This window comes from Vulpes lagopus, chromosome 24, assembly GCF_018345385.1.
Source record: "Vulpes lagopus strain Blue_001 chromosome 24, ASM1834538v1, whole genome shotgun sequence".
In the NCBI taxonomy this organism is placed as follows: domain Eukaryota; kingdom Metazoa; phylum Chordata; class Mammalia; order Carnivora; family Canidae; genus Vulpes; species Vulpes lagopus.
In genome coordinates, this window is record NC_054847.1 from 54936526 (window position 1) to 54953511 (window position 16986).

The window sequence follows — 16986 nt, forward strand, 5'->3', positions numbered from 1 at the left end:
GAATGGGGATTTTCAGTAACCTGCTGGATTTTGAGGCACAGATTTAAAGCTGACTTTTAGAAAGCAGGTCCTGTTCCGGGGAAGGCCTTTCTGTCACTGTTGCTTCAGCCCTTCGGGCAAGGCACCCACTCTCCTGTTCGTCTATGTGAGAAACAAGGATAGCGAGCAGTCACATTCCTCCTGCACGATAGGAAACAGGGCAGTGCAGGAGAACCCCTTTCTGTCGTGCGTAATTGGGGTGGAGATTAAGACGCAGGCTAGGGGATTGGAACCTAATTGCTCAGAGCCGGTGTTATTAAGACTCAAGGGAATTTGGAACTTTTCTGCATTTAGCCATTAAAAAAACAAATACAGCTGTCACTTCTCACCATTCTTAAAATGACTGTTGAATAGAGCAAATCTTGTTTTCTTGAAAGAAACAAAGATGTTTTTAAAAATGTTGGGCTGCAATTTGAGAAATATAATTTTTATCTAATTTGCCAAAGATAAGATGTTTGTGCCTCGTTGTATAATTACAATTCGAGATGAAAATATTTTTTTTCAGACAATATGTGTATATTTACATTGTAAAGCAGCAGGGCACGCGTTGTTGGTGTCAGATGAAACTCTAACAGGGACCATATACATTGCCTTATGTCCACTTGCATTAGAATGCACAGAATTTCATGTTGCTTAAGATGACAGCACATCTTTAGGGACACATTGGCATCCAGAAGGCACATTTTATGACAAAAAATATTAACAAGATTTAAATTTTTTTTTTGAAAAAGTGAAATCTAGCCATATGATCTGGTTGTTTTGTTCCCATTTTGGGAATGATAAAGTCTATGTATTTTTCATTTTTTATTCATTCACACATGCACATGTTTACATGCATGCACACACACATTCACATGCACATGTTCACACGCACAGACACGCTCACATGTCCACACACGCATGTGTGTACACACATGTACATGGTCATGCATGCACACACATGCACATGTTCACATGCACACGTTCACATGCACACATGCACACACCCACACACATTCACATGCACACATGCACACATGCACACACCCACACACATTCACATGCACACATGCACGTACCCACACACATTCATATGCACACATGCATGCACCCACACACATTCACATGCACACATGCATGCACCCATACACATTCACATGCACACATGCATACACACACACTCACAAATGCACACACACGCACAAAGCTGGCAGCCCCTTCCCTCCTGCATCACGGATGCTGGTATGTGCTTATTCCGATGTACTGTACGGCTGCGAGGCGTGTTCTCCTGCTGAGAGCAGGACGCACTGCGTGTGCGCCGAGTGTCACACTCCACACCGCGTGCTAGGCTCCAGAAGGGTGGGGGGATGATGGCAAAGCTGTTTTGACACAAAAAAAGTGGCAGAAGATGATTTGGAGTCTTTGTTTTATTTGATGGGGAGAAATGTCATTTATTTCTGTAAGTCATTGTAAAAGGAGGATTTTATACAGCAGCTACCATTTCCAAGCTTACTCATTCATCAGATTTCCACGAGGGGGGTGGTGAGGGTGGAGGGGGGCTGGCGGCGCCGAGTCGGGGGTAAGTGGAGCACACGCAACGGCGTGGAGCTGATTCTGTTTTCTGTGAAACAGTGAGCTGCTCTCATAAAAATCTCCTCGGCTAAGAAATTATATTCATTCACCTTGTGAAGTATATCGTTCTCACAGTTTCATCACTAGAAAGAAAACAAATACTATATTTTGGTACATTTGTACCCATATGGATTTTTTAGAAAGTTGTAGCTTGTAGTAAAAACAAAAGATCATCACAAATAATTGCCTAAACTCAGAAGTTTTTGAGTCAGTGTCTCTCTGCCTCTGCCTGGGTAAAATTTTTTTAAAAGGCATCTAGAAAAGCAATTATGAGAATTTACTGATAGTAATAGACATAAACCCCTTTACTATGACTAGAGAATGATACGTTTGGTCATGGTGGCACGGATGTCCCTGTGGTTTGAGCGCTGTCATTACTCACGGTTTCCAGGAAGTCGGGGGTTGTGTGACCTCATACGAAGCTGCCAGTCAATGTAGAGATCCTTATGTGGGATACTGGAGCTCATGGTGTGTCCCACTAGTGCACAACTTCTCTCTGGCCCTCATGTACTTAAGGACAAAAAGTCTCCTGACTCTGGTTGGAGTCAGCCCATCATCCACACCTGCAAGTCTACGTGTCTCCCTGTACCTGTTCCCCAGAAGTTGAAGTTCCCATTTCTCCTCGTCCATCCTGTGTATTTTGAGAATTAGACACTGGATTTGAAAGTGGGGACATGCTTCGGAGATGTGATCCTTGGGTGGGGTTCAGAAGCCATAAAACCCTTTCTCCATCCTGGCTCACTTGTGTGTCCCGATGGCCCTGCTCCAGGAGGTTGTGTGCAGGGGTTCACTCCATGACAGGAAACCTGGTTGAGGAACCACAGGGGTGCACCATGTGCAGTGCTGCGGGGTGAGTAACAGATGGGGAGACGTTTGCTACTGGTTCTTTGTCATGGCTCTTGCATAGGGTGGATGGTGTGGGAATGAATAGGACTTGAGCTTGTGTCACTGTCACCCATTTGAAGAGCTATTTCAGGCATACGTCTCACCTCCTGATTTCCAAATATTGTCCATCGAAATGAACCTGACCCTCTCTGATATACATCCTTTCCGGTGTCGATGGTCAGGAATACCAGGTTGGAACCCGGTGTTTTGGGGCCGGTTTGCTGACATTGGGTGTGTAGGCCCAGACTCGTCAGGCTGCCAGACAGCGCTGCCGTCCTTCCTCGGTGTGGAGGTGGGGACCGAAAACGTGACATCCCTATCTTGGCATTGGGCATGCACCTGTTGGCAATTGCTAGCTTTTTAATTTGTGGAACAAGAGAACATTTGTACAGTCTACCAACCTACTGTTCAGTGGCTGTAAAATCCGCATGTGTTTTCTCAGGTCCGGAGAAGAATTATTGACTCCTTGCTCTTCTCTATTTTAAGATCTAATTTTGCAGGGTTCTCATACACTTTTCCTCTATTTCTTCATGACATCACAGAAAATCAGTGAAAGTTTGTAGTCTCTTTAATCAGGTTTAAGCTTTAATTTGTGCTGTCTCACTGGTTTGGTTGCATTACTAGAATGGGCATATAAGGCTAATACCTGGTGTGCTCATTGGGAGAAGCCTCAAAAGGGGGTGTCTTCTTCCTCATTTAACTCGACACTGAATTCTGGGGCAGTGAGGAAAAGAAGAAATTACAGTTAAGGAAGTTACCTGTGGATTCCTAATTAAAATTAGGGATGGGTAAAAATTATAGGCCATTCTGTTTACAGACTCTGCTGTTCTTAAACATGGCTTCTATTGGGTTTTCAATGAAGAAATGATTCCAGTATAAATCAGGTGGTGTAGCAGACCATTAGTACATTAGTGATTGGTACCAGGCAATTAAAATCTGCCGAAGCGATAGAAAAATTTTTGCTACTATCACACGAGAGCAGAAGTGGCCTTTCAGCTTTGCTTGGCAGAGTGTCAACCTTCCTGCAAAAAATCAGAACTTATGTTCGTAAATTAACATATATCCTGCTTGTATTTTAATGTCCTTTTCAAAGTAGGAAGGAATGAGCTCTGTACCTATATCTGCTTTCTCTGCATTTTTTATTTCCCAATATATTCTAACTTTCATCAAAACCACCTGCTCTCTTTGTAACAGAGGTGAAGTAACTTTACAAGTGATCAATTATGAATTTGGAAGAAAGTGTGTTTTTGCAAGATTCTACAATGAATTGCAGCTGTACATTTATCACTTAGGTGTGTGTAAGACCCTTTTGTGAATTGGCCCCTTGGAGTAAATGTATTTTGATATAATGGCCATCTGTTCATGGATATCACATTTGCCGGTCTAAAACCTAGTTTGATGTAGATAAACATGTAATTTGGTATGATTGTATAGTTTCACCAGGTGGCAATACGATAGCAAAGTTCGGTATTTACTGTAAGCCAGTAACCAAGCAGGGACGAGACCTGTGTTTGATGTTTGTCACTGTTAAATATCCATTTTCCTTCTTCACAGCCAACTCTCAATTACACGTGCTAATGAGGAAAAGAGCTTGGATAAACAAAGTTTCCCAGCCTGATTCTTGTCATTTATTTCCACTGCCTCCCGCGTCAGGCCTCAGGAGGAGCTGCTAACCAGGAACCCCGGGTCTGCTCCTTGCCAGTTCCCACCCACCTTCTGTGCTTGGTTCCCTGGTGGAAGGTATAGTAAAATCAGGGAAAACTGCCGAAGGCCACACAGAGGGGCCTGGGTGATGCAGATGTAAAAGAACTAACTTCCCAAATGATTCTCTCCTCTGAATTTTAAGTCTGGTTGTTTAGTGCACCATCTACCCAGCGCTAAAGGCCAGAAATGGGCTGGCTCTCATTGGGACAAATGTTCCATGTTGTTCCGATTGCTCAGAGGTGAGCAGAAGCTTGCAAGGCGTGAGGGGAGGCAGGGGACCCTCTGACAGTTTAAGGGGATGGCCCCTCTGTGTGTACCGCCCAGTTTTTGTCTGCAGGGCCTGAGGAGAAGGCAGAGGGGCCGGCAAGCATGGACTTGGGCTTGGTAGTGACACGACCATTTCCATGAGCACTCCCTGGAACCACCCCCTGCCTCAAAAACACCAGTAATTGTCATGAATCCACTCTGGGGAGATTGAGGCCCTGACAGGTGGGTGAGTGTGTGTGGGGGCCACACTGTCCATAGGTGACCGGGCTGGGGCTCCTGCCTGGGGGTCTCATCAATCTGCCAGTCTGTCCCTTCCGTATGTCTGTCCTCATGTCATGAAAATGATGGGTGTCTGTTCTTCAAGAGGGAACCACAGCAGTGGCCTCATTAGCCTGGACCATCTAGAGACCTTTCATCTAGGGTGAAAGGTCACCCTCCCCCACCAGGTTCAGCCTGCCTGAGTCACCCCTTCCTTCCATCCCCCCTGCCCGTGCCCAACGTTACTCTGTATACCTGCCATGTGGGGCAGACGTGGCTCGGGGGACCTTGTCTTGAACAGTTGGTTTTCCCATTACTTCTAATACAGATATGATGAAACCAAAAACCCCCTTCCCTGCCTGAGTCTTGCTGAAGCCCGGTGTCCTGTTGGTCTTTCAGGTACCACAGGGTGGGGATGGTGTAAGCATTTCCATCTTTAGCACTGCCCTGTCCTACAGGATCCAGTCTCTTCATCCTCCCCAGGCCCAAACTCTTACATTGAAACTCAGTAGGTTCTAGAGCCTTCTGAGGGCTCTGACCCTGGGATGTGAGTGTCCTTGGTCTGAGCCCAGATTTGGAAGGCAGGAGCCACTGGGGGAGGTCTGCAAGGAGTTCAAGCATTGTTTTGAAAGGGCCAGATCTGTAAGCGAGGCAGAGAGGGTCAGAGCCCAGCCCTGACCCTGGGGAGGGGGCTCCGGAAGGTCCATCCATCAGCTGCCCAGCAGTTAGGTGAAGAAGAGGGCAGATTAGGGGGCAAGTGCTGGGTGGGTGCTTGCCGTTGGTGAGCATACAGGAGGTGCTGTTCCAGGAGTTTTATTATGTTCATTGTCGTCATTAGTGCTGGGGCCTTGGAGCCAAGTCAGTCCTTGAAGGGTCTCGGGATGGAGGTCACAGGGGTCAGGGAGGCTGGCTTGTTCGCTTACAGTATCAACCTGGACATTCTTTGAGCTCCCCCACACCTTTGTCTGTGTGGAAGTTGAATCGCTTGCTCCTGTTACTGGCTGTGGCCATCCCATCTCCTGTCCTCGTGTGATCGTGAACACCCCAACTGCATTGTGGCTGGTGGGCCGGTGGAACGGGCCCCTGGGATGCAGATCACTTGCTTGCATGGACATGCTGTCTTCAGAAGCTAGTTTTACCTGCCCATCTCGTCCTAGGAGGGAGCAGAAGGGTATCACGGTGCAGGCACAGGGCAGGCGGCCCCCTGCTGCCTCTCTGGGTCCAGGCTTCCTCCAGCCCCTTGCATGTGAGCACTGAAATGTGAACTCAGTCACAGGTAGGTCAGTGGGCTGAAACAGCGTGGGAGATAGCAAGATAGCGTTGGGGGGGGGGGGGGGAGACCAGCTTGCCAGGGCCGACAGACCAGAAGACGGTAGTGAAAGTATAAACCCAAGGTTCTAGGACAGGAACGTTCTAGAAGGCTGAAGAGGTGCAGTGTGATGATGGTTGAGCTGGTGGGCTGAGGGCCACTGGAGAGGCCCTGTCACCTGCGCTCGTCCTGGTAGGGTGGACGGGGGACCCACTGGGGGACCCTCTTACCAGAACCCACATATAGCGGCACTCCACATTGTTCTAGCCCCCCTTTATTTATTTATTTATTTTTAAAGATTCTATTTATTTATTCATGAGAGACACACACACAGAGAGAGAGAGAAGCAGAGACACAGGCAGAGGGAGAAGCAGGCTCCCTGTGAGGACTCCGATACGGGACTTGATCCCAGGACCCTGGGGTCATGACCTGAGCCAAAGGCAGATGCTCAACTTCTGAGCCTCCCAGGCATCCCCTATTCTTCTTCTCCTCCTCCTCCTCCTCCTCCTTCTTCTTTCTTCTTTCTTCTTCTTCTTTTTTAGCATTTTTTGAGAAATAACGATTAACAAAGCCCTCTGCATGTTTCTGCCCCGGGCTGAGCCCTGCCCTTCCCAGGCCCCCTGTTCCCAGGTTCCCCTCACTGCTAGGTGCTCACTGCAGGTTTGCCGAGCAGTATGAGGTAGCTCATCCTTGTTTGTTGAGCTGAAGACCCTGGAGAAGATTTTGAAGATAGAGATATTAATCAAGGGCCACATCGCTCAATGTAACCCATAGATACTTATTATCTAGGAAAAAAAAAACACTATTTTTTTAACAGAATTTTCCCCGTGTACCATGTATACAGTTTCATCTTTTCTTTCCTCACTTAAAGAATGTCCCCATGCCACTAAAGATACTTTTTCATGTTTGAATAATAGTCCACCATCGGAATAACCTACGAAGTCACTTAATTATATCGTATTGTGGAAGACTTAGAGCGTGGCAAATTTTGCATGGAATAATATTAGAAAGGACATCTTGGTGCACAAAGTTTTTTAATATTTCATCTTACGTTCCTGGCTATATGTCCAGAAGTAAAATTATTGAGCCCAAGAGTGACAACATTTAAAAATCTCTCCTCTTACTTCTGCTGAGACCCCCTCGGTTGTACCCCATGACTGGTGTTGAGAGGTGTCCATGTACTCCCCACAGAATTTCTGTGGGTCATTGGTGCTCAGAGCACCTCCAGCACATGCTCGCTGGTGTTGGGCAGCTGACAAAGGGCAGCAGGTACATCGCAAGGTGGCGGGGTGGAAGGACCTGCCCCGGGGCTCAGGTGACGCAGGTGGTGCCTCTTCCCTGTGTGACCTCAGGGAAGCCAGTTGGCTTCCCCGGGACATGGCTTCCTCATCTGCAAAACAGGCATTTCAGTGATGCTGCCTTGGAGGCCTGTGGGATAAAATGCAGTGATAAAACAACCTCGGCCATTGGGGTGACAGGCAGGGTGGCCCTCAGCAGTGTCAGCACACTGAAAGCCCCCAGCTTGACAGGGGACAGGGAAGTAAACATCTCCTAAGTCTTCGGGGGATGGTGGATCCTGGCAGGGATTAAGGGAGGCATCACGATGGAGGTGACACCTGAGCCTCCCCTCGAGGATGACTGTTGTTCACAAGGTGGGGTGGGGTCCTGCGTGGGGCTGGGTTGTACCCAAGGCTGGACGTGTGGCCGGGGGAGGGCCCCTTGTGGGGATGTGCACCCCCTTCCCAGGGCATGAGTTTAATGGAGCTTTACCTCTGGGATTGTGAGAGCGGGGGCCCCGGGGGCCTGGAGGAAGAAGGCTGCTGCTGCGGCAGGTGGTGGGTGGCAGGCGGCCTGTGGTATTGAGCTCCGGGCGCAGTCTGGATGCTGAGAACGAGGACACCCCCGTGGTTCTTGTTTGGGCCGGTTTAGTAACAGTCGAGTTTGGGGATTCCTAATTCAGGAGAAAGCGTGCTGTGATTTGGGGAAGGGGCAGGAGGAACATTTTGTTGGCACATAATGGACTTGGGAGTGTCTGGAACACTCACATCATGACAAATGCGTGTCCTACCCGTGGGAGCTCCTTCTGTGCCAGACGCAGGCCTGGCTCCAAGAACACGCAGGGAATGTCACAGAGCCCCTGTCAGGTGCTATCCCCTGGGAGGGCCTATGACCGGCAGGCCTATTAGGGGACGTGGATTGGGTGGTGTTGGGCTTGCACCGGCGGACTTGGAGAACGGGCGAATGTCAACCAGAATGAGATGGCAGCGCCACAGGCAAGAGCAACAGAAGGGGGGCCCAGAGGGTCAGCTTGTGCCATCCCGGAAGCCCACGCAGTTGGGGTGGGAGGGACCTTGAAGTGGCTTCCCCTAGGGGTGTGAAGGTGGGCGTGTGGAGCCCAGGTCGGGGAAGCAGAGGGGCTTCTCCCCCGTGCCTGCTGGGGTCCCTTCCTGGGAGGTCCAGAGGGCAGGCATGTCAGGGACCCCTCCGTCCCACACCCCACCTCCTAGAAAACCGTGGCCACAGGTATCCAGGTGACAGAAAGGCTCACTCACCACCCATACCTCTTAGGAGGGCTTCGTCGTGGATGAGGCTGTGGATTGCTGTGTGCGGTTCCACCCGACACGGTAGTGATTGTTGCTTTGGGGCCGTGGACTCATCAGTGACACCCCTCAGCTGCACCCAGGAGCTTCTGGGTGTGCCCGGCGCCACCTCAGGAAGAAGACAGACGGCGTGGGACTGAGTGGGGTCTGATGACACTGCATCCTGCTGGGCCTGGGGGAGGGAGCGCCCGAGGGGTTAGGCTGATGCCAACACAGTCACGTCTGTGCCTTTGCAGAGCTGGAGATGCCGCCTCTAGGCTGGAGCTGGGGGCGCCCAACAAACCCTGGGAGCGTGATGGGGATTTCCCATTTCTGGGTTTCCGGAGCTGAGACAGGAGTGCCTTGTGTGTTCTGCACACACTGATGGGTGGCCGCCCGGGGGGGGGGGGACGGTGGGCAGCCTTGTCTCCATCCAGTGAGGACACAGACCTGCAGCGACGGGCCTCCCAGGCTGAGCCATACTGGTTTGGGTAAAGTCTTTCCTTGAAATTAGTTTTGATTAATTGCTAGGGCATGAGTTGGGCTTTCATAGAAGCCGGTAGACCAGGTCTCTGAGGGTGATCCCAGGGGATCATTGTTTGGGGGAGGGTTGGAGGGCGGCTCAGGCACAGGCCAGCACACAGGGACCTGGCCCTGCGTCTTCAGATGGACTGCATCTGCCCAGATGGCTTCCTAGCCTCATGTGTCCCCGTTGGAACCCACAGAGGTGGACCTCAGGGCCCTGGCCTGGCTTGCTAACAGGTGGGAGGCTGCCCAGGGCTCCTGGAGTGGGGCCCGGGCTGAGGACCTGAGCTTCAAACCGCCAGGACCCAGGACTGTCCTGAGCCCTTAGTAATTATAGACAAGATGAAGATGACATTCAACTTGGCACTTGGCAATCTTTTTTTTTTTTTTTTTTTTTTTTTACTTTATAAGCTTTACATTTCACAGTGGGGTGGGGGGGCTTGGATTGTCCGGAGTATCACCCAGGTGCTGGTGCCTGTAGCGACACCTCCTGCACTGTGGGTGTCATGCTGGCAGCACGAGGCACTAACTGCAATGCCCAGGTTTGTTAGTGGACTGCCCTTCTGTGTGGAATTCAGCTGTGAAACACGTGAACACTCGTGCTCAGATGGCTCGATGCCAGCACGCAGGTGTAGGGAGGCATGGGCAGGGATGCCGAAGGCTCCAGCCCAGAGGGACTGACCCAATGTCCGAGCCCGTGGTGCTCCCCGGGCGTGCCCAGGGTTGCTTGCTGCCACCCCAGCCTGAAGCCCTCCGTGTGTAGGTGCCAGTACTCCCCCCTCACGTCCTCCTGCCCCCAGCGTCCGCCCCTGGGCGGCCGTGATGTTCCGTCTCTCCTATCAACCATTCCTGAAGACGTGTGTGCTCTTTGCCTGGTTCCCTTAGGATCAGGCTCTGATAACGTGATAATGAGTGATCATATTTAATGAGACACCCCTCTTGCATCATCTCAGTGCATTTTACAAGGGGCTTCCTGGAAAATGTCTTAACCCCAAATTTCCCAAAGAATGCATAGAACACTAGTTCGGCTAGTTACTTTGTCCAAAAAAATTCAAAATACATAAAATTATATTGGTAAAATAAGTTAAGAGCTGGTGCCTGCAGTTAGCTATCCTTGGGAATGAACAAGATCTGTCACATACTAAAGGATTTCAAATGTCCTGTAGTAAAAAAAAAAAAAAAAATCAGGTTTCATCCAATGATTCGTGTGCTCTACAAAGCCCTCGTTCGTGTGACACCTGTCAGTGTCCTGTAGTTCCCTCCGGGAGGTGATGCCTTCAACCCCAGAGATCACTCTGCTGTGCACTTGTGGCTGGAGGGAGGCTGTCGTTGTGTATACTCCAGGCTTTGTTAAAATTTTAAAAAGGGTGTTTTTATTGTGGTAAAATCTTCATAATGTGGGAGTGAACCTTTTAAGCATCTTCAGGCGGACAGTTCAGCGGCTTTAAGGACACCCACACTGTCGTGCAGCCATCCCCACCATGTGTCTCCAGAACGTTTAATCTCCCTGGGGCTGAAACTCTGTCCCCATGAAACGCTGCCTCACGTTGCCTTCCTCCAGTGTGGGTCCCTCCAGTGTGGGTCCCGAGTATCACCCTTTCCTGCCTGGCTCCTTCCACTCAGTGCAGTGTCCCTGTGGTTCATGCACATTGTAGCAGGTGCCTGTCTCCCTGCTCTCCAAGGCTCCACGCTGTTCCGTTGAGTGTATACACATAGTTTTGTTCATCCATTCATTTATCAACAGGCGTTTGGGTTGTTTCCACCTTCTGGCTCTTGTGAATAAAGCTGCTTTGTCCAGCTGTGGCCCCGTGTCACCTGTCCGTCATCCCCGTACAGGTGATAATCTGCTTTGTCCGCACTGGGGGGGGGGGGGGCTTCTGGTGCTACTTTTTGTCTTTTTTAATTTTTTTTTAAAGATGTTATTTATTTATTCATGAGAGACACCGAGAGAGGCAGAGACACAGGCAGAGGGAGAAGCAGGCTCCTCGCAGGGAGCCCGATGCAGGACTTGATCCTGGAGTCCCGGGATCGTGACCCAAGCCAAAGGCAGACGCTTAACCACTGAGGCACCCAGGCATCCCTTGTCCTTCTTTTTAAGTGAAGACCAGAGTATTTTTATGGCTTGCCGTCGAGCAGGCTGTTTATTTTTGGAAAGGCTATGATACTGTCTGTGGAATGTCTTGCCCTGAAAGTTGACAGGTGCCACCTGCTGGGGAGGCATGAGGGACCCACACATCAATGAGGAAAGGAACAGCACCCGGGTGGAGGTGGCAGGGCTCCCCTTCCACCCCGCCACAGCGGCTACCCTGATGTTTTTACAGAGTGGGCAGGTCCTGGCCCTCTGGGTGAGGCTCCCTTGCTGCCGGCGTACTTGCCCGGGAGGACGGGGGATGTCGTCCTGGTCGAAACCTAATTTCCGTTGCAGCCATAGCACGGGTCATCCCAGAAAGCGGGGGGTAGCCTCGTAGCCTGGGAGCTTGGCTGAGAAACATCTTTTTAAAGATCATCTAACTGCTGGGGAGGCCGTGTCCTTGAAGATGATTGATTTCTCCTCACTGTGTTTCATTTTTCTCTCCCAGCTTATGTTCCCGAGGAAGAACTGAAGGCAGCAGAAATAGATGAAGAGAACGTGGAGGAGGATGGGCTGTCTCTGGACATCCAGGAAGGCGACTACGTGTGCAGTGAGGACGCGGAGATCAAGGAAGCCCAGAGCTACCAGAACTCGCCCGTCAGCACTGCGACGAATCAGGATGCGGGCTACGGGTCGCCCTTCAGCGAGAACAGTGATCAGCTTGTCCACTTCAAAAGCTCGTCCTCCAGAGAAGAGAAGGAGGAGCAGCAGGCTGCAGACAGCGTCTCCTACCCCCAGGACAGCTTGGCGCAGATCAAGGCCGTGTATGCCAACTTGTTCTCTGAGTCCTGCTGGTCCAGCTTAGCTTTGGATTTGAAGAAGTCGGGTTCAGCCACCAGCACCAACGATGTGGGCCCGAAGGAGAGCACCACGCCCGCGCCCACGCCCCCCACCAGTACGGCGGGCACCTCGGGCACCACGGCAAGCACCCCCAGCTCCGGCTCGGGCTCGGGCTCTGGGGGCGGCGGGAGCGGCGGCTCAGGGTACGACTGGCATCAGGCCGCCCTGGCCAAGACGCTGCAGCAGACGTCATCGTACGGGCTGCTCCCTGAGCCCAGCCTCTTCAGCACCGTGCAGCTCTACAGGCAGAACAACAAACTCTATGGCTCTGTGTTCACAGGCGCCAGCAAGTTCCGCTGCAAGGACTGCAGTGCCGCCTATGACACGCTAGTGGAGCTGACAGTGCACATGAATGAGACCGGGCACTACCGCGACGACAACAGGGACAAGGACTCTGAGAAGACCAAGCGGTGGTCCAAGCCCCGGAAGCGCTCACTGATGGAGATGGAAGGCAAGGAGGACGCCCAGAAGGTGCTCAAGTGCATGTACTGCGGCCACTCCTTCGAGTCCCTGCAAGACCTGAGCGTCCACATGATCAAGACAAAGCATTACCAGAAAGTGCCTCTGAAGGAGCCAGTACCGGCCATCACCAAACTGGTCCCTTCCACCAAGAAGCGTGCCCTGCAGGACCTGGCGTCACCATGTTCCCCCGAGCCGGCTGGGCTGGCCACGGACGCTGCGCCCAGCGAGGCAGCCAAGGACCAGAAGACCGCCAACCCCTACGTGACGCCCAACAACCGCTACGGCTACCAGAACGGCGCCAGCTACACCTGGCAGTTCGAGGCCCGCAAGGCGCAGATCCTCAAGTGTATGGAGTGCGGCAGTTCCCATGACACCCTGCAGCAGCTCACTGCCCACATGATGGTCACCGGCCACTTCCTCAAGGTCACCAGCTCGGCCTCCAAGAAAGGGAAGCAGCTGGTGCTGGACCCCGTGGTGGAAGAGAAGATCCAGTCGATCCCACTGCCCCCGACCACGCACACCCGGCTGCCTGCCTCCCACATCAAGAAGCAGCCCGACTCTCCCGCGGGGTCTGTGCCCGCTGAGGACAAGAAGGAGCCCGAGAAGGACAAGGTGCCACCGGTGGCCGGCGAGGCGGAGAAGAAGGTCAAGGAGGAGAGCGAGGACGCCCCCGAGAAGTTTGAGCCCACCACCCTGTATCAGTACCTCCGCGAGGAGGACCTGGACGACAGCCCCAAGGGTGGGGTGGACATACTGAAGTCCCTGGAGAACACGGTGTCCACGGCCATCAGCAAGGCCCAGAACGGCGCGCCGTCGTGGGGTGGCTACCCCAGCATCCACGCGGCCTACCAGCTGCCCGGTGCCGTGAAGCCGCTGCCGGCCGTGCAGAGCGTGCAGATGCAGCCATCCTACGCGGGCGGCGTGAAGCCGCTGTCGTCGGAGCACAGCGCGCTGCTGCACTCACCTGGGAGCCTCACGCCGCCACCGCACAAGAGCAATGTGTCGGCCATGGAGGAGCTGGTGGAGAAGGTGACCGGCAAGGTCAGCGTGAAGAAGGAGGAGCGGCCTGCAGAGAGGGAAAAGGGCTCTCCGGCCAAGGCCATATCCCCCGTGGCCAAAGAGAACAAGGACTTCCCCCGGGCTGAGGAAGGCGGTGGCAAAGTGCAGCAGAAGAAGGTCCCCGACGCCGAGGTGGCGAAGGCCAAGAAGGAGGGTGTGCCTGACGCGCACACGCCCAACGGCACCGAGCCCCTGAAGGCCAAAGTCACCAACGGCTGTAACAACCTGGGGATCATCACCGACCACTCGCCCGAGCCCTCCTTCATCAACCCGCTGAGTGCGCTGCAGTCCATCATGAACACCCACCTGGGCAAGGTGTCCAAGCCCGTGAGCCCCTCCCTGGACCCGCTGGCCATGCTGTACAAAATCAGCAACAGCATGCTGGACAAGCCGGTCTACCCTGCCACCCCCATCAAGCAGGCCGACGCCATCGACCGCTACTACTATGAGAACAGCGACCAGCCCATTGACCTGACCAAGTCCAAAAGCAAGCCCCTGGTCTCTGGTGCGGCCGAGTCCGTGGCGTCGCCTCTCCGGGAGAGTGCGCTCATGGACATCTCCGACATGGTGAAGAACCTCACGGGCCGCCTCACCCCCAAGTCCTCCACGCCGTCCACCGTGTCCGAGAAGTCCGATGCAGACGGCAGCAGCTTTGAGGAAGCGCTGGACGAGCTGTCGCCCGTGCACAAGAGGAAGGGGCGGCAGTCCAACTGGAACCCCCAGCACCTGCTCATCCTGCAGGCCCAGTTCGCCTCGAGCCTGCGGGAGACGCCAGAGGGGAAGTACATCATGTCGGACCTGGGTCCCCAGGAGCGGGTGCACATCTCCAAGTTCACCGGGCTGTCCATGACCACCATCAGCCACTGGCTGGCCAACGTGAAGTATCAGCTGAGGAGGACAGGGGGAACAAAGTTCCTGAAGAACCTGGACACAGGGCACCCTGTGTTCTTTTGCAACGATTGTGCCTCTCAGTTCAGAACTGCTTCCACGTACATAAATCACCTAGAGACACACTTAGGCTTCAGCTTGAAGGATCTCTCTAAGCTGCCGCTAAATCAGATTCAAGAACAGCAGAATGTTTCGAAAGTCCTGGCCAGCAAAGCTCTGGGCCCGGTCGGGGCTGCCGAGGACGAGTTGGGCTCCACATTCCAATGCAAGCTTTGCAACCGGACCTTTGCGAGCAAGCACGCAGTCAAACTGCACCTCAGCAAGACCCACGGCAAGTCCCCCGAGGACCACCTGATCTATGTGACAGAGTTGGAAAAACAATAGCGTCCAGGTATGCAAGGGACTGCGGCACATTGCACTACACGTCCTCCTTGTACTGCACTAGGCCTGGCTGAGCCTCCAAAATCAGCCTTCCCTTTGTTGCCGAGCTGGCTGTCTGGACCTTGGTTTTTCTTACACATATTTTGTAGTTATATTTATATGCTCTTTGTCCGATTGTGCATGTTATTTTTCTTTTTCCGTGAGTCAAAGTCTGACCTTTATTTTCAACATCTGTTCTTGATGTTAAGCTATCTTTTGTAGGAAATAGTGGGGCACACTACTCAGAGACATTTATTTAGCAGAGAAGAAAGACACAAATAACAATGATAAAAAGACATCCTAAAATTACAAAGTTGCCATGACAATAAAGGTCATAGAACCTAGTAGTGTCAAATTTAACCCTTTGAGGACTGCAATTGCATTTCTGTGCCTTTCACTCAAAAAAGAAAAAAAAAAAGGAAAAAAAGGCTTAAAGGCATTTCATTCAGATCAAAAGCTGTGTCAGACACAAAACTTATTTAATAATTAAAAAATGAGCTTTTATATGCAGAACTGGTTTGTGAAGGAAACATGCATGCAGCTGTTGGAAGATAGAAGGTTGTCTAGGACTCGTGGGGTTAGGAAGCCACAGCTTTACACACTGAAAACAAAAAAACAAAACAAAAAAACCCGCCACCACCACCACCACCACCACCACCACCACCAAACACCCCAGTTGCCACTATGCCCAAACCCTCTGGATGCTGAAAAAAAAAATGCCACTTTTGGCAAAAAAAGTATGCAAGCTATTATTTAAAAATGTGTAAAAATGCTATTTCTTTTTTCCTGTAAAATACTGCGGTTTATAGTTATTTACAAATGTAAGCTTTGGTATAAGCTGACCTTTCTATAGCGTGCTGCATTGGTAAATGAAAAAACATGGGGCAAATGTTGGAGTCCTTTCCTTGTAAATTGCCAGCATCAGCTTAAAAACCCCTATATGTTACATATCGTACCATTTTAATCTATTCAACTTTCTTTGTACCTTCTGGCTGTATGCTTTCTCTTTTAACTTTTTATATTGTCATTTTATATTAAATTTCTGTGTATATAATGTAAAACCACGATTTTTGAATAAAATTTAGTTCCTGCAGCTTGATTTAAATAGAGAAATTTTACTGGCACCTGCATCTTTCCAGATGCATGTATATCAGACAAAAATAAATAAATGAAAACAAAGCAAGCAATGCACTATTAATTATACATTTTGATGTTCTATCATTAATATTGTACAGTACATTTTGGTTCACACAATTAAATCCACTGTTTTCTCAAATGTAAAATAAACCCACATGCAGTTCTTGATTTACATAGATTGTCATGTCGTCATTCTATTGCCTTTGAGAAGTTATTTCGGCGGCAAGAGGTATTGCTTATGCGATTGACCGACAAGAATTCTATTCAGAATCACCGTTTCATGATTTGTGTGCTGACGTGCTCCGTTCAAATGATAAGTATTGCTTTTTTTTCAGTATTGCATTTTTTAAAGATGATAATTAAAATGTTTAACTCCACTGGGTGCCACAGATTACTGAGTTTGGCCACCGAGCGATGGGTCTCCTGTACGTGCATGGACCGGCTGCTTCCTTTGGAGGATCCTCGTGGACCATTTGAAAGTGTCGGCAATGATCCTTAGTGTGAATCCAGGGACTCAATGGGAGTGGGTGGGGGTGGAAGGGTGGGTCTGGCTCTAGCAGTGAGGACCCTGGGGAACTTGGAAGCAGTTTTGTGTTACTCCAAAGAGGAAAGCCTGATTTCTGCACGTCTAAAATGGCACAGTTTTGAAAAGCTGAGCTGCTCCTTACTTGTGTTTGGGACCAGCATTCCTCCTGGAGGTTCCTCTGGAGCACCGAGGGGCGCCGCTGAGCAGGCTGCCAGGACTCCTGGCTTGTGGGCCTCCCCAGCCCTCAGCTCTAGGGCTTTCTGTATCAGGCTGCATTGAGGGGGGGCCCCCAGCCTCTCCCCTCTCCACAAGCACTTACAAGCATGAGCGGGAAAATGTCTTTTTC

The 16986-nt window shown here is 51.2% G+C and overlaps 1 protein-coding gene across 2 annotated transcripts in view; it reads left to right on the forward strand.

Moving 5' to 3' along the window:
- The window catches only part of TSHZ1 (teashirt zinc finger homeobox 1), a 76435-nt gene extending 59944 nt beyond the window's left edge, over positions 1 to 16491 (forward strand). For both annotated transcript variants that reach the window (XM_041739310.1, XM_041739309.1), the window contains exon 2: positions 11757 to 16491. In XM_041739310.1, coding sequence (XP_041595244.1) covers positions 11757 to 14941 — 3185 coding nt within the window. In that variant the 3' untranslated portion in view covers positions 14942 to 16491. The remainder of the gene's footprint in view (positions 1 to 11756) is intronic.
- Positions 16492 to 16986: the final 495 nt, after the last annotated feature.